Consider the following 24,759-nt stretch of genomic DNA (forward strand, 5'->3'; position numbering starts at 1 on the left):
GTAAAATAGAGAAGTCTGTGAATTTGATGATAATATTTAATATCTATACTAAACTCCTAAATTTGTCACTATATTTATCTCAATATGAGGATTTTTTCCAAATCTATAGTTAATGCAGATAAAAATTAAGAATTTAAATCAGATGATTTAAGATTGTAGAGTTCTCATTTGTTTTGTTGCTATTTGCTTTTTTTTGAAGGTGAACAAATATGCTGACTTGAGTAATTTCACTAGTAAATATGCCTCAGAGAGTAAAGAATCCACCTGCAATGTGGGAGACCTGCGTTCAATCCCTGGGTTGAGAAGACCCCCATAGGAGGACTTGGCAACCCACTCCAGTATTCTTGCCTGGACAGTCCCATGGACAGAGGAGCCTGGCGGGCTAGTCCATGAGGTCGCAAAGAGCTGGACACGACTGAGCGACTAAGTACACGGCACACACTAATAAATACAGACATATGACCCTCTTTCTGGCTTTAATTTTAAAAATACAGAGATTACTCTTTAGTTTTTAAAAACCAAAGTGGTGATTGGAGAAGAATAGAAAACATCTTTTAAGTCAGCCTCACTGCCTTCTTCATGGACCTTTTCGTGTAGTATACATCACAGAATTTACTCATCACTCATCTCACAGGACGACTTGAATGTAGATCATGCAGTGAATTCAGGCATGGATATCACAAAAAATAGAATTTGCACGGAAGGAATGGTAGTGAGGGAAAATCATTGCTAAGCTGTGTAAAGAGAACCTTCTGCTCCCCAGCAAGCAAAATGTCACTTCTGTTTCTGTTTTGACAGAAATGCTGCTCTTTCCCAGGTCTTCAGGTTGGCAATTAGGCAGACCTTCCTTAAGTAGTGTTATTCGGGACTTCAAAGTATATACAACCTAAACTCATTTTCTTGGTTATTTTAAATCAGCCATAGTTAAAATTTCACACTTTCTGATTTTACAGTTGTTTCTCTTTTATTTGTAATCATCAAAAATCTCATATGCTTTAGCATATTTGTTTAATGAATTTGTCATTAGTAATTTCCGAGGAAGTTATTAATACTTGTGGTCCTTATTGTGCATGCGTGCTAAGTCATTTCAGTCGTGTCTGACTCTTTGCGACCCTATGGACTGTAGCCCACAAGGCTTCTCTGTCCATGGGGATTCTCCAGGCAAGAATACTAGAGTGGATTGCCATACCCTCCTCTAAGGGATCTTCCTGACCCAGGGATCGAACACTTACCTCTTAGGTCTTTAGGTCTCCTGCACTGGCCAGCGGGTTCTTTACCACTGGCACTATCTGGGAAGCCCATGGTCCTTATTACTGAGTTGGAAATGATAATCCTTTTAGCACTTTGTTTAGTATAGTTTTATTCATTTGGCCTGGTTTTATTTTAATCAGAGAAGATATTGATGAATGGTTTTTTTGTTTACTTGTTTTTTCATTCCTGTTAGGTGGCTTCAGCCAGATTCCTATGCTGATCCTCAGAAAACATCTTTGATTCTGAATAAGGATGATATTCGGTGTGGTTGGCCTACCACTATCACGGTGCAAACGAAAGACCAGTATGGGGATGTGGTACACGTTCCCAACATGAAGGTAATTGTATTGGGATTAAATTAGTAGACATCTATGCACTGACTATTGTAACTCATAAAAGTTTAGAAATGACAAGAGCTTAGAGTCTATTTGCAGTGCGCTCCTTACTTATATGCAGTGAAGGAAGCTGAAAAATATTTTAATGATTTGTTCACATTAATCAGTACTCAGTTACCCAAGTTATATACTTTTTGGGTTTTGCTTCACATATGCTGGATGCTATGGTGATTCAAGGGGAGGATAAGAAAGTGTCCATGAAAAGAGTGCTAAGCACACAGAGGGAAGACCATCATATATTAGTCATTGAATAAATCAATGAAAGAATACATTTAAAAATTTTATGTATGTTTTTAAAAGACTTAAATATCTTTTGCATTTGGTACTACTGAAGCAACCTTTAAAATATAATATTGATACTTATTAAATAAATCAGAAATACCTAAATTTGGATTGTAAAAGAATGAGGAATGGAACTAGTTATGTGCTATACTGAAGAATATAGTTCTCTGAATGCCTCTTCCCTGAGACATTAATTAATAATGGCATTTTAGGGCATAATATATTATAATAAAGGCATAAAATTAAGTCCTCTATGTTATATATTAATTAAATATCTTATTTAAAACTTTTATTAGATTTCTGGAAACAGTGAATATCGAACAAAAGTTTGTGTAGGCAATCCCCAGCTACCCTGGTCCCTCAAAGTTGTATTTACAAAGTGATTAGGTTATTTGGAGTTGATTAAGCCTCGAAATCTTTTTTACTCACAGAGAAGCTGATTTTACCTCAATATACTAGCACTTTTTCAACTAGTTGGTACATAATTTTATTTGTACCATGGAGAAGCACAATACCACTGGCACCTCTTACTTGATTCATAGTTTTTTGTTTTTTTTTTTAAAGACAAGAGACATATAGTTTACATGTCTTCAGACCAGTAAGTAAAACTATATAGAAAAGCATTTGGCCCTGATACTAAAGAAAATTCAGGCTTTACTAGTGGCTTTCAGTGTTTTGGCCATGACCCCCCACAAGAGTTTCATCGTGACCCAAACAAACATATGTAGGATGGAAGAGTATGTACTCTTTTAATTACGTCCAGTATACATAATGCACATCCATGCCGTATGCTTCACTCTTAGATTTTCTCTTCTAGCTTACCTTTATAAGGAAGATCATACCCCATCAAAGTGATTTCATGCTAAGAATTACTCTTTAGAATGTAAAAGGCATCACAAGTTGTAAGAAAAAAGTGGAATAGAGAATAAAGTAATTCTGATAGTGTTAACAAAAAATGGCTCTACCCAAGGACAGAATTTTTATAACAATACAGTATGCTTTAATATATTGAAGGGTTTTGTGTATTTATTGGTGAATTTCTCATTTCAAAGTGTATTTGTGAATTGTTAAATCCCATCTTTGAGCCCACAGTAAGTTCCTTATTCATGTGACTATATTGTAGTTACCATTTTCCAGGTCAGCATAACATTTCATTTCTTTTTAATGTTCATACTTACTATTGTGCTTATGGTAGATCTTTAGTTGCATGTCCTTATGTTTCCTCCTTTGCACTTTTTATTGTCTCTTGATGCATTTTAGTATCTGGGCTGTGTACATCTCACATTTCAGAGTCAGACTTTATGCTCTGTCTGTTTTGTTCTCCTCTTTGGGTTCTTTTTTAGCCACGTGATGGCGCTCTCTCTCTTACTTTCTTGTTTATTTGTGTTTGTTTTTGTCTGTGCTGTGTGCTTGTGGGATCTTAGGTCCCAGGTTCAGGGATTGAACCCAGGCCCATGGCAGTGAAAACTCGGATTCCTAACCACTGCACCACAGGGAATTCCGTCTCTCTCTTTCATTACTTCCTCTTCTTTTTTTGCCTGTATAGTCTGATTCTTGAGGACAAGAATCCTGAAGCCTCTTAATAGATTCATATCAGATTTATCTATAATATAGAAAGCATATTCTAGGAAACGCCAATAAATACTATTTAGGAAAAATGAATTGCATACCTGTTGATGTTTAATTTATTGATACCACATTATCATATTAGCTGAAAACAAAATTAATTCAGTTTGTTTCATTTTCAGCCTGTTAGCGCATGAAGTTTTCAGGACATTTTAGACTTATCAGAAACTCCTGAAGTATCCTGATAGAGTAATAATCAATTATTTGGAACATAGAAGTTGGTTTACAGATAATATTTTTGAGATCCAAAATACTTTTTTAAAACAGCAACTGTTACTTATATTTTTTTAACTTATAAAAATGATTACTCCAAGGAAATTGTGGTTAGTAAAAAGAAAATTGCATAGGAAATAAAAGAATAACAAATTTTACAAAGAAGCACAGTTTATAAAAGAAAGCAGAATAGTTATCATTTTTTATCTCAGTACTCATAGAGTATGAAATTATTTATTGATTTATTTCAAGGTTGGTGGTATATAGGCAGATGTACTTCTACTGTTAATTTACTTAGGGGAAATATAGTTGTTTAAAGAAGTATTAAATCAAAATAATATATATGAAAATAGTAGCTATAATTTAAAATCAAATTCTTAAAATTTGGAAGCATTTACTTTTTCTTTCCTTTGTTAAATTTAAATTTAAAGCTTATAATGGTGGCAATGTATATGAGCTGAACAATTTTACTATTTATCTTTAAACTTCTGTGTTTTAAAAAAGTCAGATCGGTTTTTAGTATTTCCAGAGCATGTCTATCCAAATACTGATTTCCCATAACTCCAACTAAGGATTGTGGTTATTTAGTCAAACTTGTTTGCTCCCTGCACTTTATGTAGACAGTGAGAGTCTCAGAACTACTAACTCCCTACAATGACATTGATCAGAACAATCCTTGTTCCTGGGATGTCTCTCAATTACTTAAGTAATATTTGTCACTTTCATTTATGCATTTCTTTCTATATCTATGAAGATCCTCTTGTTGAATTACCTGTTCTTGCCAGCCACAGAAGTAGTATCTGAAAAGAACAGAGAAACTTTGGGTGACCCTCAGAATGATGAAGAGCTAAAATGGTCTTTAAATCCTTTCTAACTTTGTGGTTACCTAGGGACCAAGTGTTTTTTGCCAGTGCGTAGCAAATAGCAATGTAATGTCCTGTTATAATTCTTGGAAGGTACTTCTGAGTGGTGTTTATGAGGCAGTTTGCACTTTCAGTGTTCTAACACGCCTTAGGAAGTCTGTTCTTTGCATCTCTACAGTAAAGCAGATAAAAGGTACCCCGTTTTATTGTTGAAGAAACTGGGTTGCAAAGTTTAATTAGATTGTTTGGCCCTCATAGTTCATGTTGGTGACAGAACTACCTAATAGTACTCTTTCTGCAAAGTAAATAAACATCTTTAAGTTTTAGGTATAAAATTTGCTTTATTATCTGGTAATTTCTAAGACATCTGTCAGTGGAGTACTTTTTCTTTGCAGAACAGTATAGCTAAAGTTGAGTTTAGTGCTTTAAAATATGTGAAGATTACTGGAAACTAATGCCAGCAAAAATGTAGATACATTTTACTATCCTTTCCTAGATGTTATTAATGGTGGCACATGTTTTTATTTTGTTTTGATATTTGTGATTATTTATTCCCCCCAAAAAAGCCTCTCTTTTGCACTGTGTTCAGGATCCCTGTTGAGATGCAGTCTTCATAATCATTTGGCACTGTTAAATTGTTAAATAGTTAAATAAATAAATTGTTAAATAGTCTTTAAAAGGAATGCCCAAGAGGGACAAGTGGTAACATAAAACTTACAGAATTGCCAGTTTAAAGTTGTAAATTGCTTCTTTTGATGTGTCACAGACAGTTATATAATAATGGCATTTGGTTTTTATAATATCTTGGTTAGGTGGAAGTGAAAGCCGTTCCTGTTTCTCAGAAAAAAACATCTTTACAACAAGAGCAAGTAAAGAAACCTCAGAGGATTCCTGGTAGCCCTGCAGTACCACCTGCATCTGCTGATAGTGACATGACCTTTGGCGGACTGGCATCCCCAAAGCTGGATGTTTCGTATGAACCCATGATAGTGAAGGAGGCTCGATATATTGCCATAACAATGATGAAGGTAATTTATTTTACTTCCCAGAGAAATTTTATTTTTTACCATTCATTTATGTAGCAAACATTTCAGTTCCTGTGAAAATGCTTGTGTATTTTCAAATTACCGTTATTCCTCGGACATAGCCCTTCAGGACTCTGAACTTATTGTTGAGGCCCCCTTCAGCCTTGGGTTCTTCCAGATGTTAGGCTTATCTCTTTGGGTTTCTTCCCTCTTTGGGCTTGAGGCTTTTAGACAGATTTTTTAAAAATTTTGTCTCGTTTTTTTAGTTAATCTTTAGAGGCAGTGTTAATCTAAATTACCACGATGGTCATTATTTGAAATCAGAGTTGGGAATTATGCTGTTTTCAGAGAGCAGTGTGAGCCATTGTGGGCTCTCATTTGGAGGAATGACATAATTTTTGGTTTTATAAAGATTATGGTGGAATGTGGAGAATGTAATTGGGTGGGTAATCAAGAGACACAGTTTGGTTTAAATCCGTTTAGGAGACTGCTGACTTAATCTGGTGAGATATGCTCATCCCTTGGACTAGTGAGTTGCAGTCAGTGTAGATTCAGGAGATTTTTAGGATAAGTAAGACTTGGTGGCTAATGGGGATGCTGAAAAGAGAAAGAGGAAGGAAATAAAACCTGAAGTTCACATTTTGAGCTTGAGTAGTAAGAGTGATAATATTGGAGAAGGGGCAGTTTTTGGTGGAGGAGGGTAATAGATTCAGCGTTGGATATGGTTTTAGATACCTCTGAAGTGTCCATCTGAAGATAGATCAAAAGAAGCTGAAACTACAAACCTGACATGATCACAGTCTTACCTCATGAAAAGAATTGGAGAATCATCAGCACTTGAATTACTCATAAATTATGGAAGTAGACGATGTTTATCTAACATGGTGAGAAGAGAGAAGTTCCAGGACAGGGTCCTGAGAAACATCAGTAATGATGATGTTCAAACTTCTGTCCACATCAGAATCACTAGGAGCACTTACTTAAAAAGCAGATTTTCCTATCATCCGAAGATTTAGATTCAGTAGGTGTAAAAAGAGGTTTCAAAATTTATATACATAAAACAAATATTCAGAATGACTCATATTCAAAAGCTACACTTTGAGAAACATTGATTTACTAGATTAAAAAAAAAAAAATAGTGAAGGGAAACAAAAACATTGGCAAGAATACCAGCCAGAGGGCTAGTATAAACTAGGACACCGATTCTTCCCTTTGGCCCTTTTACCACTGTGGTGCATATGGTGACTCATTTAATTCTCATAACAGCCCTATATATCACTGGTTTTTATTCCCATTGTACATATGTGGAAACCGAAGCATAGAGAGGTTGAGTAAGTTGTCAAGATCACCCAGATGCCAGGGAGTCGGTTCCAGATTTTATCTCCTAACTACCTTCCCAACTGCCTTACAAGCCACGGCTTGTAAGTCACAGAAAGCACATTAAGGAAGATTAATGATGTTTTGCTGCAGAAGTGAAGTTTGAAAAGGATCTAGCAGTGATCTTGACAGGAGCAGCTTTAGAGACATAGTTGATTAATTAAATTGCAGTGAAGAGAAGGTGAAAATAGTATCAGTCTAGAGGGGTGAGATGGGAAGGGAGATGGGAGGGAGGTTCAAGACAGAGGGGACATATGTATACCTATCGCTGATTCATGTTGGGATTTGACAGGAAACAACAAAATTCTGTAAAGCAATTATCCTTCAATTAAAAAATAAACAAATTTTTAAAAAAAATTTTAAAAGAGGTGAGAATAGCTAAAGACAAAATGAGTGTACATTAGTCTTTCAAGATGTTTGGTTATAAAAAGAGACAGAGGAAATAGAATTGAGATAAGGCTTTAGAGTCTTGAGATTGAAATAGAAAGACATCTTTTAGTGCTGTTGAGGAGACGTTTGAGAAGGGACAATGAAGATACTCCGAGAGATAAAAATAGTTCTGTAGCTTAGATGGAGGGATTGGCTGTAAATAAGAGGACTGTTACCTCTTTCACTGTACCAGGAGAGGGAAAATAAAGTAATCAGTTGCTAATAAGTTTATAGGTTGTGTGGCCAAAGAATTATTTATGATAGAAATTACATGTCTTAGATTGGAGATGGGAGTGATGAATCTTAGGATCAAGATTTTGAAACAAAGGGAAAAACACGAAATAGTCATTGTACAGAATGAGGAAAAAGTGATCAGAGGAGATTTATCAGCCCTTCTTGGAGAATCAGTTGAAACTGAAGATCCTGTGTTAGCAATGCAGTATAAGTCTTATGAACATGAAAAAAAAAATGATCATAATCATTTAGATTGATTCGGCATGGATGTTGTCCCAGATAATTCAACAAAGGAAGAGTGACTGAGAAGGAAGTTGAGCATCTGGTGGTTAAAGAAAGATCAGTGGAATCCAGCTGGTTTGGAAAGGAAAATAAAAGTGGATTCAGAGAGAGAACTCTGGGAAGGTGAGAAGGACGAGAAGTCTAAGAATAGAAACAGTTAGGAGTTACAGAGGCAGAAAACTGAGCAAGTAACGTCACAGGTCTGTGACTTTCAGTGCAAGTGGCTAAAACAAAGTAGAAGTTGAGATGAGGTTGAAGAAATAAAGGGACTAAAAATCTGATAGTTTTGACTATTAAAGAATTTGAAGCTAAACATTCTCATTCAACTTTTCTTTAAAGAATTTAACTTCTTGCCTCCTTACCTCTCTAGGCATTCTTTTAGTTTCCTGGTAGCATACTGAAGTTTGTATAATTTCTTTTGAAAATCTAGTTACCAGGACCGAATTCAGTATTTAAGGAATGTTCTGAGAGGCCCAGGATAGGGAAGTTACAGAATACCATTGCCAAACTGTCTCTTTGAGATATTAATTCTTGTTTCAGGAAAGGGGATTTTCTTATATCAAACATTCGCAGATAACTGTGTATACTCCCTTTTGTACATGAAGAAGAGTTTCTCTAAGATACATATCTAGAAGTGGAATTGCTGGATTGTAGAACATACTTGTCTTCACCTCTATTAAATACTGCAAAAATTTATAGGCCCATGAGCTGTGTGTCAAAATGTTCAGTGCTTCATGTTCTCACCAGCAGTTGGTTCTCACCAACACAATTTGATGACTGTGTTATGATTATCTTGTTTTCATTTTCATTTCCTTGATTCCTGGTTGAATCTCTTCAGTCTCTTCAGTCAGTTGAATAACTTTTTAAGTACTATTGGCGCCTCAGATTTCCTCTTCAGTGACTTGCCTTACTTACCTTTCTTTTGTGTTGTTTCTCTCTTTTGTATTAATTTGTTCTCTATGTATTATGGCTTTGTATCCCATTTTGGTTAAATGAATCACAAATCCCTTTCAGGTGAAGGCTGATTTTTGCCATTTCTTTATGGTGTCCTTGTTTTGGAGAAATTTAAAATTTTAATGTGCTCAAAACATATCCTTTTTTTCTTCTGAATTTGTTGATGTTTTGTTTGTTACATGTAGACCTTTGACACACCTAGACTTTATTTTTGTAGATGGTGTGATGTAGGTAATTGAAGTTTTTTTTTTTCTCCTGTATGGATAACCAGTCGTCTCAGCACCATTTATTGAGTGTTCTGTCACTGCATTAGTTAAGAATGTTTCTAATGATTTTGTGATTCTTGATGGTCTCTTTCTTAAAGGTTTATGAAAATTACTCATTTGAAGAACTGCGTTTTGCATCACCAACTCCTAAGAGGTGAGGATCATTTCCTCAAAGCTTAGCCAAAACATGTTGTCAGCTGCTTACAACTAAGATCAGCATGCTTCCAGCTTTCTTTTCTATAAGGAAATATTTTATAGCATTTTAAAATTCCCAGTAGAGATTTATGACAGGTTTTATAATGTGTAGATTTGCAGGAAGCATGTATTTATATTGAACTATAAATACTGCCAATATGTTATATAATACTAGTAGTACAGAAATAACTAGTATCTAAAAGTATATAAATTGGCTTGCTTGTTTTTTCTGTTTTTATTTCCTTCTCTCTGTCACCTAATGGAGTGGCAGAGTGATTTTAATATATGTTGCACTTGTTATGAAACTTAGTTATGAGAACTGTTTTTAAGCGCTGAGTAATTCTGTTAACTCCAAATTGAAGCATGTTTTTTGGCCGACTGTTTTATTTGCTCATTAGGGGATATTCCCAGGGCAACGGAAAATACTAGTTTGAAATTCAGGAGAGAAATACATTTTTGATCATCTTTATAGATATGGTATTTAGCATTGATGAATGATCAACTGCAGAGATGACACTCAAAGAAAATAGGAGACCTAGACCTAAATCCTGGGGCATTCCAAGGTAGTCAGAAAAGAGAGAGCCACTAAAACACTTAGAAAGAGTGGCCAGTGAGGTACAAAAAAAATCAGAAGAATGTTGCAGAAGCAAAAAGGTTTTTCAAAAAAGTAGGAGTTGTCAGTTATCAAATGCCACTGAGAGACTGCTGAAGATAAAGACACAGCCATTGAATTTGGGGACATGGTGGACTTTGGTGACTGTGACATAATCAATTGCCAGGAAGTATTGGGAGCAAAAGCATAGTTAGGATAAGCATTGGAAGAGAATGGGAAATGAGGAAATGGAGAGTGGTTGTTGACAATTGTTTAGGTAAGTTTTGCTGTAAATGGGGAAAGAGATATGAGACTGTTTAGGGAAAGGTATAGTATCAAGGGGAGGTGTTTAAGATGGGACATTCTGAAGTTTTTATAGAAATGAAACAGAAATAGAAATGATCCAGTAAAGTGGGAGAAATTAATGATGAATAAAAGAGAGCAAGATAATGGTATCACTGAAGTGTTGAGTGAATGAGATCCATAGCACAAATGGAGGGGTTGGCATTGGGCAAGACCCAGGGCATTCCTTCCATTGTAACAGGGGGTAGAGGAAAGTAGATTTAATGTCATTGCAACCTTAAGGTTGTATCTGATTGCTTATATTTTTCAATGGAAGAAACTGATGAGGTCGTGATCAGCTGAGAGTCAGAAAGAGGAGTGCTGGAGGTTTGTGGTGAGGAGGAAAGAGTAAATTTAATCACGGAGAGCAGGAAAACATACTATGACAGGGCAGTAAGATTGCTATTCATTGTGATAATATAGTCAGAAATTTAATGTTTGCTGATACCTGTTGATGATGATGTCAGCTGTTTAACCGAAGTAAATATTCCAGTATCTATCTTGTTTCCTTTCAGACCCAGTGAGAATATGCTGATTCGTGTTAATAATGATGGCACTTACTGTGCCAACTGGACTCCAGGGGCTATTGGGCTCTACACTATTCATGTTACCATCGATGGCATTGAAATAGGTATTTTTCTAAAGTTGTCAGTTACTTAGTGTAAAGAACTAGAATCAAAGCCCTCTTTCTGTTCTAGCTTGCCCTTGTCCATGTATCACAGACATGGACAGACTTCCTAACTTGTAGGGAGCATCATGTCCTCCTTTATAATGAGTACTTAATTTGTGCATTTATAAGGTCTTAACACTTTGTAATAATTTATGGGTCATTGTAGCCCTCCTGACTCCTTTCCTGCCTTCCCTGATGTGCCTCGTCAGCTTCCATGTCCTCCGTGCTGCCCTGTGACCACTTGCATGCCTCGTCTCCGCCTCGTAGTACGTCTTCCTCTCCTGGCTGTGAGCAGGCCTCTTTCATCTTTCCATCTCCCAGTGCGGTTCAGTGCCTGGCGCACAATGGGTGCTCAGTAAATACTTGTTGAAAGAATGAGTTTTCTTTACCTTCCACTAACTTTGAAAAATACGTTACCTTTCCTTTGGGGATTTATCTTTCTCTACTCTTTATTTTTAAATTATCCATATACTTGGACAGCAGTTGGACAAGAAAGCTCTAAAAAGTTTATCAGTATGGATTCCTTATAACACTTACCTTTTTTAATGCTTCTCAAGCAAATGGGTTCCTGTGATCAGGTAGATTTAGAACGCCCCATATATTGTAGTCTCATCTTAGATATTCATGCAATTCATATTATCATATTTGGAATTTTAAGACATTCTGAAATTAAAAATCCTCTCAATTCATTTAATACTTATCATGAAACCCTTTCATGTAGAGAAGAGAGAGAGGGTAGAGATAAAAGTAATATTGTTCCAACATTCCACCAAAATACCCTTTGGGAAACTTTAGTTTGTTTTTACAGTGAAGATAAAGAGGTGCTTTACCTTGATGTAACTGTAGATATGTAGAATATACATTAAATGCAGTGTGACTGTAGGATTGGGGCTTCCCAGGTGAAAAGGGGTAAAGAATCCACCTGTCGGTGCAGGAGACATGGGTTTGATCCCTGGGTTGGAAAGATCACCTGGAGAAGGAAGTGGCAACCCACTTCAGTGTTGTTGCCTGAGAAATCCCATGGACAGAGACACCTGTCATTCTACAGTCCATGGGGTCGCAAAAGAGTCAGACCCAACTTAGCATCTAAAGAACAACTGTAGGATTAGATATATCAGATTCATCTGTACCATCCTAGACACCTTTAGCGGCAGCCTTTTGCTGTACTCTTTTATTTCAGAGTATCCTTAAAGCCTTTAGTTCAGCAAACTTCTATTGGTTCTAAGTGAAATATTGTTCTAGATAAGACAGTTCCTGTGAAGTGAACAGCTTACTGATAGTTGCAAGATAAAGGGGGCAAACAAAATCACAGGAAGTAAAATATAAGTAGTGACATGCAAGGGATACAAATTACAGAAGTTCAAAAGTAGAGACAGTCAAGAAGGGTTTTGTCTTTGCTAATAGTGGGTAAAGAAAACTAACATAAATAAGAAAAATCCATTTATATTCATACATATTTTCTGGAATGACATTGAAGAAAAAGATTCATAGTCACTTAGAACCATTCATTTTCTTCGCTAACTTCTTAATTCAACTTTCCCCAGAGGTGACTAAACTGATAGTAGGCTAGGACCTTGCTTGACTGTAGGCAAGGACAAGTTTCATTAGAATAATGATGATAATAGCTAACATGTATTGAGTATTTAATATATATCAAAAAATTTTATACAATCTTATGTATTCTCTCTATATATATTCTATATATATGTATTTTAAAAATCATTTCCTTCTCACAACAGCTCAGTGAAATAGGTGCTGTTCTTAAAGAGTCAAACAGTTAATGACAGAATTAGGAACAATCAAGTCTAACATGAGAATCCCAGCTTGTAAACACCAAGCTGTGCTGCCTGTTACTCATGAGATGATTAGTATAGATGACGAGTAGTGCTCTGATTGGATGTTATGAGATAATGTTCAATCACATGAGGGTTTCTTTTTTTGTTATTTTCAACTTTTCAGTATTATTTAATATGGTCTATAGCCCCTCCTCTTTTCCTGAATCCCTGAGACTCCCCTTTGGAATCTCACAGTCATTTTTCCAAATACTCATCTATTTTTTAACTGTTAAATATTAATTACCTTGAAGGACAGAATTCAGATATTTCTTTTAATTGTCTAAAACCGCCTGTGAATGTATATGAAGTTAGGTTTAAGGGTCTTTCCGCCCTTATATTCTCAAATGTTCCCTTCCTTTTCTTACAGATGCTGGCCTAGAAGTCAAAGTAAAAGACCCACCAAAAGGAATGATACCACCAGGAACTCAGCTGGTCAAACCAAAGACTGAGCCTCAACCAAATAAGGTTAGGGGAGAATGAAATCAGAACATGAATCAGTCTGAAATTTATTCATTTTCACTGATGCTTCAAGGTGGCCATCCAACGTCTAATATTTTACTTATTTCAGTATTTGAATTCTAAGTATGCCTAAGTAAACTTGAAGACTAGTATACTTGAAGTATAGAACTGTACTTTTTGGTTTCTTTGTATAATCCTATAGTAATTTATAGACTCTGTATACTTCCTGTTATTGAAAGTTTACAATTAACAAAATGTCTGTTGACATTAAAGTGTGTAAAGTTGTCAAGATTAAAGTATCCTGTGCTGTTAAATTCATTTCCTAACATCTAAAGAGTAAGTGCTATAGGAATTTTAGTAAACTACTTACTTAATAAAAAAAAAAAAAAGAAACATGGGTAATAGAATTTATATCATACCTTCCTAAAAAGGAAAAAAGGTTCTTTTTTCCTTTTTATCATGTCTTCAAGGTTTAAAAAAGAACTTATCAATATATAAATAATTTTCTATTTTTTTTCAATGATTTGCAGTTTAATACTTAAAAATGTTCTCTTATTGTTACAAGTAAGCCATTGTTATTTGCACAGGAAAACCAGCTACAAATAATTTTGGAAGCTTTCTCAGAATTATAGTTTCAAGTCTATTTATCTCTTACCACTTATAAGGTCTCTCTTCCAAGATTTCCCTGTTTCATCTGTCTGCCTTTGCCTTTCTCAGGTTCGAAAATTTGTGGCCAAGGACAGTGCGGGGCTCCGTATCCGCAGCCACCCTTCCCTTCAGAGTGAGCAGATAGGCATAGTGAAGGTCAATGGAACCATCACTTTCATTGATGAGGTAATTTGTAAAGAAACACTTGGTAATAAATTTTGGATGAAAAATTTTTGCACCGTTTGCATGATATAAGGTTACCAAATTTTTTGTTAGAACATGTGTTAAGCAGTTTGGGTAGTGTTTGGAAAATTGTTTCACAGAATTTCAAAATTCTGTTCATTGAGTTTCAAACATTGCATTTATTTTTCTTTATCAATAAATAAATAACTAAAATTATATTTTTAGCATAAAAATTAACATGCTAGTCAGAGCCAGGATGAGAATTCAGTGAAAACGAGTAGTTTTTCTTGAACTTTTAAAATGTTTGTTTTTGTATGGGTTTATTGTATCACTTAACTTTGGACAAGACATTTTTCTAATAATACAGTTATGTAACTTCTGATATTAAAATCTAAATTGAGGGGAAGAAAGGCTTGTGTTCTTTTGGGAAACATCTGCTTTTATTATTGAAGTGCTTGTCTCAAAGTGTGACTTCTTTGTGCTTTTACTTCTAAGTGACAATGTGTTTTACAGTCTCACCATGTGAATTATCATACTGCTTGGCTTGCTGGTTTTTTCCCTTAAATATTCTCTCATACTTAACTTATGCAAAAACTAGATTCTTAATCTCCATGTCCACCATTATTTGCCTGCTTTGAGCCTTTCAGAACTTTGCTACCTTCCTCAGAATGACAGGTGGGCATGGCTTGTTTCTGTTGCTTGTATCCCATAGATCCACAATGATGATGGTGTGTGGCTGAGGCTGAATGATGAGACGATAAAGAAGTACGTTCCTAACATGAATGGTTACACCGAAGCCTGGTGCCTCTCTTTTAATCAGCATCTTGGGAAAAGTCTTCTGGTCCCTGTTGACGTAAGTAAAAGGTGGTTTTAAAGAGGATTATAGGTGTACCCTGTCCTCATTACAGGGCTTTCTTTAATTAAGGCTTCTCAGTTCTGAGGTAAACCACAACTAAATAACTAAATAAGTACTTGAATTCTGAAAGCTTCTGTTTAATAAAGGTGAAGTTTGGCAAGGCTAAGGCCTTTAATACTTATATAGTCCATCACAGGAGGCAGCAGTAAATTAAAACTAGGCCTGCTGATTTCTTTCCAGGGAGACAGGGAATGAGAGTTGCTAATGAGCGTAGTTAACGTTTTCTTTCCCTTTCTTATTCACACTGCTGTTTGGAATGAACTCCACACTAATATTTAGGAATTCAGTATTACTATTCATTTCAGAACCATGTAGAATGTATTCTTTTATGGTGGCGTTTTGTAATTTTGTGTGTTGTCTAAGTGTGAATCTTTTCTTTCTTGGTGTATGATACTACCGCATTAAAACAAGGTGGATTTTTAGACTGGCGGCGCTCTAGTGCGCTAGCTGAAGCTCGGTCTCAGGGTCTGTGAGAATTCTATTAGCCTCTTTGACAGATGCAGTGGAGTACATAGAGCCAGTGTTCAGAAGTTTGCTGTGTCACTACCCTGATAGGAACCCACGGCTCTCGTTATGATTTGAGCAGAAATGTGTGATTTTTTTTTTTTTCCCTTTTCATCTCAACCAAATATATGACTTTACTGGAGACAGAAAGCAAAAGGAAATAGCTCTTAGTATTTTCTAGTTTGACTTTATGTTGAAGAATGACTTGAATGATGTGACACTGCTAATAAATAGTACAGATAAATTTTTATTTTAAAAAAAAAACCTTAGTATTTTAAACAGTCGAATTTCTTTGAAGAGAATCAGTGCACAAAGCTTGCTTTTTCTGTCAGATCAGTCACTGTGTTGTTTGTTTTTCTCCTTGATAGTCCAGAGTAATGTTCTCCAAAAGGGTGGTTATACAAAATGATGCTTTTGAAAAGAAAATAGTAGAACTTCTGTTTGGATTTATTAATCACATTATTTTTTCTATTCTTTTGTATTTGTTTTATAATAGTACAATGGGGAAGGAAGTTGTCTATATATTTTTAACTAATAGATGGGTGATAAAGTCTAGAGAGTTTTGGCCTACTGCTTTTTTTTTTTTTTCATCTAGTGTTAGAAACTTACCCTTAAATGGTTTTAATCCATCTCTTAGTATAGTAACCAAATATTCCTCAGGATAATGAAGATGATATTTTAAAGCAGTAATTACAGTAGCCATTGTGTTTATTTTGTTAGCAGTTTATATTTTAAATTTTGACCAATATAGGGTTTTGTATATTTTAAGGCCCTAATAAGGCATTATGTGAGATTACATTATCTTTATGACATCCTCTGCTTCAAAGTATTTTTTTCCTAATTCCTCTGTGGCTCATTTGAGGAGGTACTTTTGGAGGAGATATTCATACAGCTAAAACAAGAGAATAAACAAAGGTAGCAAGGATGAGCAGAAAGTATTCTGAATCCCATGGCCTCATTTTGGAATCCTCATGTTCTATTACTTGATGCTTTTAAAATCTAGCCAAGAGATGGTTTTTAGCAGACAATCTTGAGGTCAGAGAGAGAGGAGGTAATAAAGGTAAGAGGGAAAACTAAATGGAGTGAGCCATACAATTACTCAATGGCTTTTCACTGCTGTGTGAATGAGGTTATCACTGACTTTACTGGAGACAGAAAGCAAAAGGAAGTAGCTTTTGGTATTTTCTAGTTTGTCCTTATGTTGAAACATGACATGAATTCTCTTTTGATGTAAGTAAGAGTATCTGCTATCACTAAGAAAACTGGGATTTTTCTGGTTCCTTAATTTTAAGGATGATAGTGACTTGAGATCCTTACAAATTAAAAGATGTCAGTAGAAAAGGTGGGCATCAAAGATACAGATAAGGAATCTGAAGGCTGAAAAAGGAGGAGAAAATGGAATCGAGGGCACACTGGTGAATTCTTTTTGTGATGGTGTGTGTGTCAGTAGGTAAGTTTTTAGGAATGAGGGAGAAAGGGAAGAGGTGAAAGAAACCATGATTTCCATAGGAAAGAGAGAAAAGCCATTAGCTGAGACTGAAACAATTGAGTTATGTTAGAGAGTTTAGAAATGCCATAAGAATTTGTAGTAATATTTGAGAGAAATAGCACGGTCTGACAAGGAAAACTACTTGTTTGGGGATTGTTGCTCCACGAAGGACCCAGTGAGACCACTGGATAGATCCATTCTGGAGACACCCTTCTTCCCCCATGACCCTGAGTCTCCAGAATTAAAAGAGCCAGGAAAGCAGACAATAGTGCTGGCCGGAACTTCCTGGCCTGCTGTGACAAGAAAATAGGGACAAAAGGGAATTTCAGATGCTGATGAAAGAGCGATTGAGAGCACCAGCTGTGGGTTGCAGCTTAAGTTAGAAATGTGAAAGGATTAGTGGAGGGTCCAAGGGACTTGGAGGACTTAATAAAATGCAACAGTATAGTGAATGCACTGTACTAAAAGAGCTGGAAGGAGACAGGCAATTTGTGTGATAATGTAGCATATTTGAAATTGATTTCATAGTTAGAGCATTTTATTGAATGAAATGGATCGTTAATGTGGCCACATCCGCACGTACAGGTGCTGGCAATACTGTGACCTGTGAGCTTTGAAAGCAAGTTTGTTTACCATTGGAGAAAGGGTCCCATTAGGTACAGTATTAAGTTATGGGACAAATGGGAATAATTAGCTGTTGGATCAGGAGGAAGCCTAGCATAGTTCTGGTATAAAAATAAGAGGACAGGTAGATGAGCTAAGTAAGGATTTGCATTGTATGTTTGTGACCAAGGAGGACAGAGGTGATGTGTGACAACTGGCATGGGGCTTCAGACAGAACTGGTATAAAGTTGCTTCAGTGTGGGTATTAGATGAAAACTGGAGTCAGAGCCTGGCATAGGCAGGGACAGGCTGATTTCCCAGGGTTTTGATTTTCGGGACCAGGACAGGCCTCTTCGACAGTCAGTAAGTTTTCCATGAGTACCTTACTCTGCAGGACAGAGCATATGATGCCATCTCATCCCCTCAGGGAACTAATACAGCTAAAGAAATGCACTTTGCTGCTGCTTCCTTACCTCTTTTACTACTGGAGAAATAACTTGCCACCTACTCTCCCTTTTTATACTTCGTTGGTGAATGAATCAGCTGTCAGTTATGGCTAACCATTGTAAAACACTATTCAGTCAAACAAAAAGAAAGCTGGCAGATTTGAAATAAAATTAGAGATTATCAAGGACTGATGCCACTCACTTAAAAGGATGCAAAAGTACCAAAAAGTTGCCTTGAGCAATCTTTACGTCAGCGTGTTCAACTTTCTCTAGTTAAAACAATTTTGTGTTCACATGAATGCATGTACTGTATTTGGAGCCTGACTCAAGCAAACTGATGGGGAGGATAGGGGTAGGGATTGGAAACTGAACACTGAATATTTGATGACCTGTTTTTTAAAAAGATTGCCATAAATAGCCATATTTAGAATAAACTTTAAAGTGATTTTTGTTACCCTGTCCTGTTTCTGTACTCATATTGCAGAACCCTGGTTTTCATTGTAGATACGTTCTTTAGCCACATTTTGGCCTGACTGGCAGTAGTTCTATTTAGATGTCATTTAAAGTAAAAGTGTTAGTCACTCAGTCCTGTCTGACTCTTTGTGATCCCATGGACTATCGTCTGCCAGGCTCCTCTGACCATGGGGTTCTCCAGGCAAGAATACTGGAGTGGGTTGCCTTTCCCTTCTCCAGGGGATCTTCCCAACCCAGGGATTGAACCTTGGTCTCCTGCAGTGCGGGCAGATTCTTTACTCTCTGAGCCACCAGGGAAGCCCTTAAATGTCATTACTTTACTAAAAAATAATGACATCCTAACTTGGTTCAAATATGACTTTAGTAATGCTCTTGTTTAGAGATTAAATAGCATTAGACATTCACATTATGAGTGTTCTTTCTAAAACCATTTTTAAATCAGTGGAAAGAATCAGGAGAACTATGAAGAACACAGATACTTTCTTGTGAGGTACTCATGGTCTCTTAGAACTTATTGCCCCTTTTAGAATACACTGTTTAACATTACATTTTAGTCTTTGTTTATGTTATTTCATTTGTCTAAAATGCTTTTGCTTCCTTTCCCCCCACCCCCGGCTTTTCTAATACTTTGCTAATTGGCCAGGCTCAAAAATTTCTGTTGACATTGCTCATCCATGTAGTTAGTTATCACTTCACTAATTGTTCATTCAACATATGAGTCCCTACTGTGTACAGACAGACACTCAGCTGGGAAGAAGGCATTGGGTGGAGAGGCAGAGGGGAGGGGATACGAAATAATTAAGAGTGCAGTTCTAGTTCTCGGAATACTCTCTGTGTGATGTGACAGATGTGCTGTATTCACAAAGTTAAGTTGCACTGTGATAAGTTACAGAGGGGCTTCACTTAGGAGGTGACATTTGAGGCAGTCTCAGAGAAAAATTGCCAGAACAGAGTGATGGAATTTCACATTAGAGAATCAAATGTCCAAAGTTATGAAGACATGCTGCGTTTGGTAACTAATAAATAGTTAATAAGGATGAAGCATGAATTGAGGATAGAAAGATTCTACGTACTGGGGAAATTAACTTTCTCCCTTCCTGCTCAGGTAGCACCTTGTCTGTAAAAGCAGAAAAGGCTTACATCTTTCTCCAACTGCTCATAATGCTTAGTTTGTTTTCCTTCTCTTTAGGCCATTTGTATTTATATACCTCTTATTTCTGTTTCTAAGCTTCTTACGGGTTCAGTTCAGTTCAGTCACTCAGTCGTGTCCGACTCTTTGTGACCCCATGAATCACAGCACGCCAGGCCTCCCTGTCCATCACCAACTCCCGGAGTTTACTCAAACTCATGTCCATCGAGTCGGTGATGCCATCCAGCCATCTCATCCTCTGTCGTCCCCTTCTCCTCCTGCCCGCAATCCCTCCCAGCATCAGGGTCTTTTCCAATGAGTCAGCTCTTCGCACAAGGTGGCCAAAGTTTTGGAGTTTCAGCTTCAGCATCAGTCCTTCCAATGAACACCCAGGACTGATCTCCTTTAGGATGGACTGGTTGGATCTCCTTGCAGTCCAAGGGACTCTCAAGAGTCTTCTCCACCACCTGGGTTAGGACTCACGTAAGATCCCTTCTTACTCCTGTTTGTTTCTTCCAAAGTGTTAAATATTTTATTTCGTTTGTGGCAGACTTTCAACATTTGTTGAATGCTAAATTTTAATTCTTAGCATTTGGCATGATCATACTGTTTAAAATAATTTCTGACTGTCTTAGGCTCCTTACCTTTATTCCCTCATTTAATTTTCAGTATATCCATTTGATGTTAAGTTTGTATCATTCTCATTTTTCCAATGAGAGAAGAGAACTATTCTTTGAAGATCATAAGTAATGGAGCTAGTTCTAAAACTCCAGTCCATATAATTCCAAAGCCCATGCTTGTATGTTTAGTCTGCCTTCATCTAGTGAAGACATAAGGGTAAATGCAGTTATAAGAGAATAAAGTAAATATAGCTGTAAAAATCATATTATTTTGGCTATAATTCCACAATTACATAAATACAAATGCTCATAAACCTAATGATTAAATGAGGATGAATACTGTGATGTATGTTCAAGGATACCTGGGGAAAGCTGATTTTAAATTAAAATTCTTAAGATTTGGAAACTACACATGTAAGCTAATAGAATGTTTCATACACCAGGGAAAATATAAGTTTAAAAAGAGAGAGAAAATAATTATGCACATGATGTGGGAAACATTTGAGTGCCTGTGATAGAGCCTAAATTTTTTGGAAAACAAGTTTCCTTCTATTATAAAAATAGATACTAGTCATTTGAGATTTATAGGCACACTTCATTGTCTACTTTGTCAAAAATGAGGTCTTTTAACATTGTGAGGTTGAGTGATAAAGTTTATATCAAGGAAAGTAGATGATACCTCATTAGAAATATTCAAAGATGTGTTTATAATGCTAATATTATTCAAATTCTTACAGATGCAACTTGAGTGTCCATGTAATTATACAAACCACTTTCTACCTACTTAGGCTGATTGATGTTCACGTATAGAAGTAGGTTGATTTTTCTAAATTTGGGGACTCTGAAGATTTGGAGGATAGAAGGAAAAATATCATTTGATATTCTCTCATATAACGTTACTGAGAGTACTTGGTGAAATTAGCATGTATTTCATGCATTTTATGTCCAGTTTAATTCTTTTGGGATACCTAATGATGCATGGTAGTCACAGCTTTAATATACCCCAGATTTCTTAGTTTTGTTTTCTTAACAAATTTGTGTGTATGTGTATGCATAGACCTGTTTTTCAGTCTTAGTAAATACTAAATATTTACTTAATATACCATTAATAAATATGTTGTCCTTAGGTGGGTGTCAGAAGCTTCACTTCATTCTTAAGCTTGACATTTAAGTTTCCTAAACAGAATGGAATTGAGGCCTTAAAATAACACTGTCATGGTATATATATTGTATTTAATTCTCCTGAGATACTTATCTTTTTCACTTTAAAAATGGCGATTCCTAACTCTGTGCTCAGGCATTGGGCATGTTTGGTCATGTATTTCACCATAAAAATTATTCTTTTATTTTGTTTCTTCTATGCCTTGAAGCTTATTGTCTTAGAGCTGCAATTTGATGTTCATCAATTTAGTTAGGTTTTTAGCATACTTTAGTTTTCTGATTTTATTTGGCAGAACATTTTTGCCTTCAGAATAGTCTCTGAGGATAAGATGACTTAGATTATTGTAGATATGTGTGTATTTGTGTATGTATATATATGTATATACATACATCATATATAATGGTACTCAGTCTATAAAATTATGCAGTATGAAAACTAATTTATATGTTTTAATAGTGAGAAATTGAGACTTTGAGGAAATTAATATTTTCATGCATGTTCATATCTTTAAGTTTTCCTATATTTTCGAAAGAAACTATGAAGTATATTTTATTTTTAAACTTCAGTTTTCTGTTTGGTGCTTTTTTGATACTTGATAAATGCAATATTTTTAGGACACCACATTTTAAAAATAGCCTTACAAAACAATTAATAGATAAAATAAAAATAGCCTTACAATAAACCAGTGTACACTAAGGATTTTCGACAAATGTAGAACAAAGCAAAAGAAGTGTCAAATTTGGATCCACATATAATTAACATGTACAAATTGTATTGGCAATTGGTTACCATGGTTAGTAGTTACATCACTTTAAGGTATCCAAAGCTATTTCAGGTCATACTAACTCATGCTCTCAGACTCACTGAGTTTAAACACTGAAATAAAGATAAAATTTTTAAAATTGTCAGTCACCACATTGCTTCTTTATTTCTAACTCAATCTGCATTCCTTCTTACAATGTTTTTCACATTGCTTTTAATATTAGAAAAAATTATGCTAAAAAACGTTGATAATGTTTTAGTCCAAAAGTCTGTACCACTATTGTCTGAAAAGGAGAAAAACCTTTGCGCAAATACTCCACAAATTCTTATATACATGGATGAACCAATAAGGAAGGACACCTTTTCACCCCCAAAAGGGCATTTTAGAATGCTTTGCAACATGTATCCACTTCACCTAAAGGGAAAGTACCCTGTCTGCTATCTATTTTTAAATGTGGAGGGAGCTTTGGTTTTTGTTTTTTGTTTTGCATTTATCTGTAGACACATTAATAGAAGCATTTTTCCCCTGGCTTTTATATGTCTTATATTTCTGTGTTAGCATAGATGTATGTATATGGATGTGTATCTACATCTGTCCATATACATATATACATGAGGAAGATACAGAACTGGAGAATATGAAATAAATTCTCATTATGTAAAATGACTTACATTGGTTTGGAATTTTGTTGTTCACAACTTTCAGTAACATTTTTAATATCCTCTTTTTTTGTATTTATATAAGCAGTAAAATTGTGTAATTGCTAGTTTCTGGAAAGATTTTAAGTTCAGATCAAGTAAATATATTTAATAGAATGATATATATATATATATATATATATGTAGATGTATATCATTTTAATTGTCATTAAAACGTTCTGTGAAAATGTTGATTTTTCTGGGACCGTGTTGCTGTGAATTGGTTGTTCCTTAACAGAATATTTTTAGACTGTATGTAGAGATTGTAAATGCTCTGTGTATTTCCTAAACTTTTGAAATGGAGAAAACTAGGTCTACCTTTTGATAAAAATTCAGATTTTTTTTTCTCTTATGTTTTTCTTACCAGATTTGCTAACAGCTTTCAGTAACATTTCCAAGTGATTTTTTTCCCACTTATAAAAGAGAGCAAAAGGGAAAAAATGAATTAGACTTTTTTTACTTTCTGATTTTTTTTGTACTTTAAAAAGTAATAACAAGTTCACGTATACTAACTACATGCACTTATTATTCATAGTCCTAGTTATACTATCTATACAATCTGTATTCTTCACATTGTCTTTATAAACAGCAGAGTGTTTTTTTATCATAAAACAAATCTGGCTTTACTGGAACAGATACGTCAGTCATTTAAAGGAGTTTTAAGTTGTCCGTCTTGCACTGTCTTAAGCTTGAAATCAATGTCTGGCTCTTAATTGTAGCAAATGGCATGACACACTATATCCATGGAGAGCTTTTGACAAAAATTTAGCTCAAATTCTCAAAGAAATGAGGATTTCTTTGGTGTGTGGTTTACTCAGGTGGCTTCAGTTTCCCTGTAGTGAAATAATACTCTGGTGCTGGTGCTGGCGTACAGAACGTTGTTACTCCTGTGAATGCGTCTTCTGCAGATCATCTCCTGTTCCCTTTCTTTGTTGATATTTTTCTTTCTTAAACTTTGTCACTCAGAATATCTTTAATGCTAGCCCAGGAGTCAGGGATTTGGACGTATTTGCATGGACTTCCAAAGCTTTTTTCCCCCAGGTGAGTTAACTGTAAGGAACAGTCATACATTATGCAGGTATTTCAGCATGTATAACAAACTTTACATTATATCTTTGAAGCCTGTGCTTAAGATTAATAATTTTTTTTTTTGCCAAAAACAATCTACATACAAAGTACTGCAATTGAGTTTCCGCATAAACCCTTTCCCTCTATTTCTGCCAAAGACTGCATTATTCAACTTTTACTTGACTTCAGATTTGCTATATTATATTTAATTTTATGACTAGCTTCTCTAGCAGTTATATACAAGTCTAGCTTTTTTAGACCTTGCTTATTAAGTGGGAGAATTTCAACCCCATGGCTATTCTGTTTTTTCCCTAGCCTTGCTCAGTGCTGTTTTGAATATTCATCTGAGAATGGGATGGAATTGCAAGGAGCAAAAAATAACATTGCAGTTCGTCAGTTTCATATGATGGTGCCCAGGTCTTAAATCTCTGTGTTGAATAAAACATGAATTTTAGAATTGCTTGAGAATAACAGACATAGTTCTGTGATTTTAGGTCTATCAGTTCTTTTTATACTGTTCAGTATTTTAAAAAGAGGATAAACTTTGCTGTACATTTATTAATTTATGTATTTCTTTAATCAATAAAATATTGATTGAAATATTTTATTCCTATGTTGTCATTCAGTAAAGAACTTGCAGTTATTATTAGTTTTTGCCAAGACTTTCCTCTCACTGTTTCCCTGAGTGGTCAAATGAGAAATATTGTCAAAACTTAATTAAATGCTCAAGGTGTATCATAAACCAGTGAAACTGTTTTTTCACTAA

At 35.4% G+C, this 24,759-nt stretch overlaps 1 protein-coding gene across 13 annotated transcripts in view; it reads left to right on the top strand.

Moving 5' to 3' along the window:
* MYCBP2 (MYC binding protein 2) overlaps positions 1–24,759 on the top strand; it is a 261,465-nt gene that overhangs the window by 168,535 nt on the left and 68,171 nt on the right. For all 13 annotated transcript variants that reach the window (XR_006271202.1, XM_043477949.1, XM_043477938.1 and 10 more), the window contains 7 exons: positions 1,445–1,589; positions 5,443–5,658; positions 9,296–9,351; positions 10,842–10,957; positions 13,199–13,296; positions 14,008–14,124; positions 14,834–14,974. Coding sequence is in view for 12 of the 13 variants with exons in the window: in XM_043477949.1 (XP_043333884.1) it covers positions 1,445–1,589; positions 5,443–5,658; positions 9,296–9,351; positions 10,842–10,957; positions 13,199–13,296; positions 14,008–14,124; positions 14,834–14,974 (889 nt within the window). In the remaining variant the exon portion in view is untranslated. The remainder of the gene's footprint in view (positions 1–1,444; positions 1,590–5,442; positions 5,659–9,295; positions 9,352–10,841; positions 10,958–13,198; positions 13,297–14,007; positions 14,125–14,833; positions 14,975–24,759) is intronic.

The sequence above is a fragment of the Cervus canadensis genome, chromosome 9, assembly GCF_019320065.1.
Source record: "Cervus canadensis isolate Bull #8, Minnesota chromosome 9, ASM1932006v1, whole genome shotgun sequence".
Taxonomy (NCBI): domain Eukaryota; kingdom Metazoa; phylum Chordata; class Mammalia; order Artiodactyla; family Cervidae; genus Cervus; species Cervus canadensis.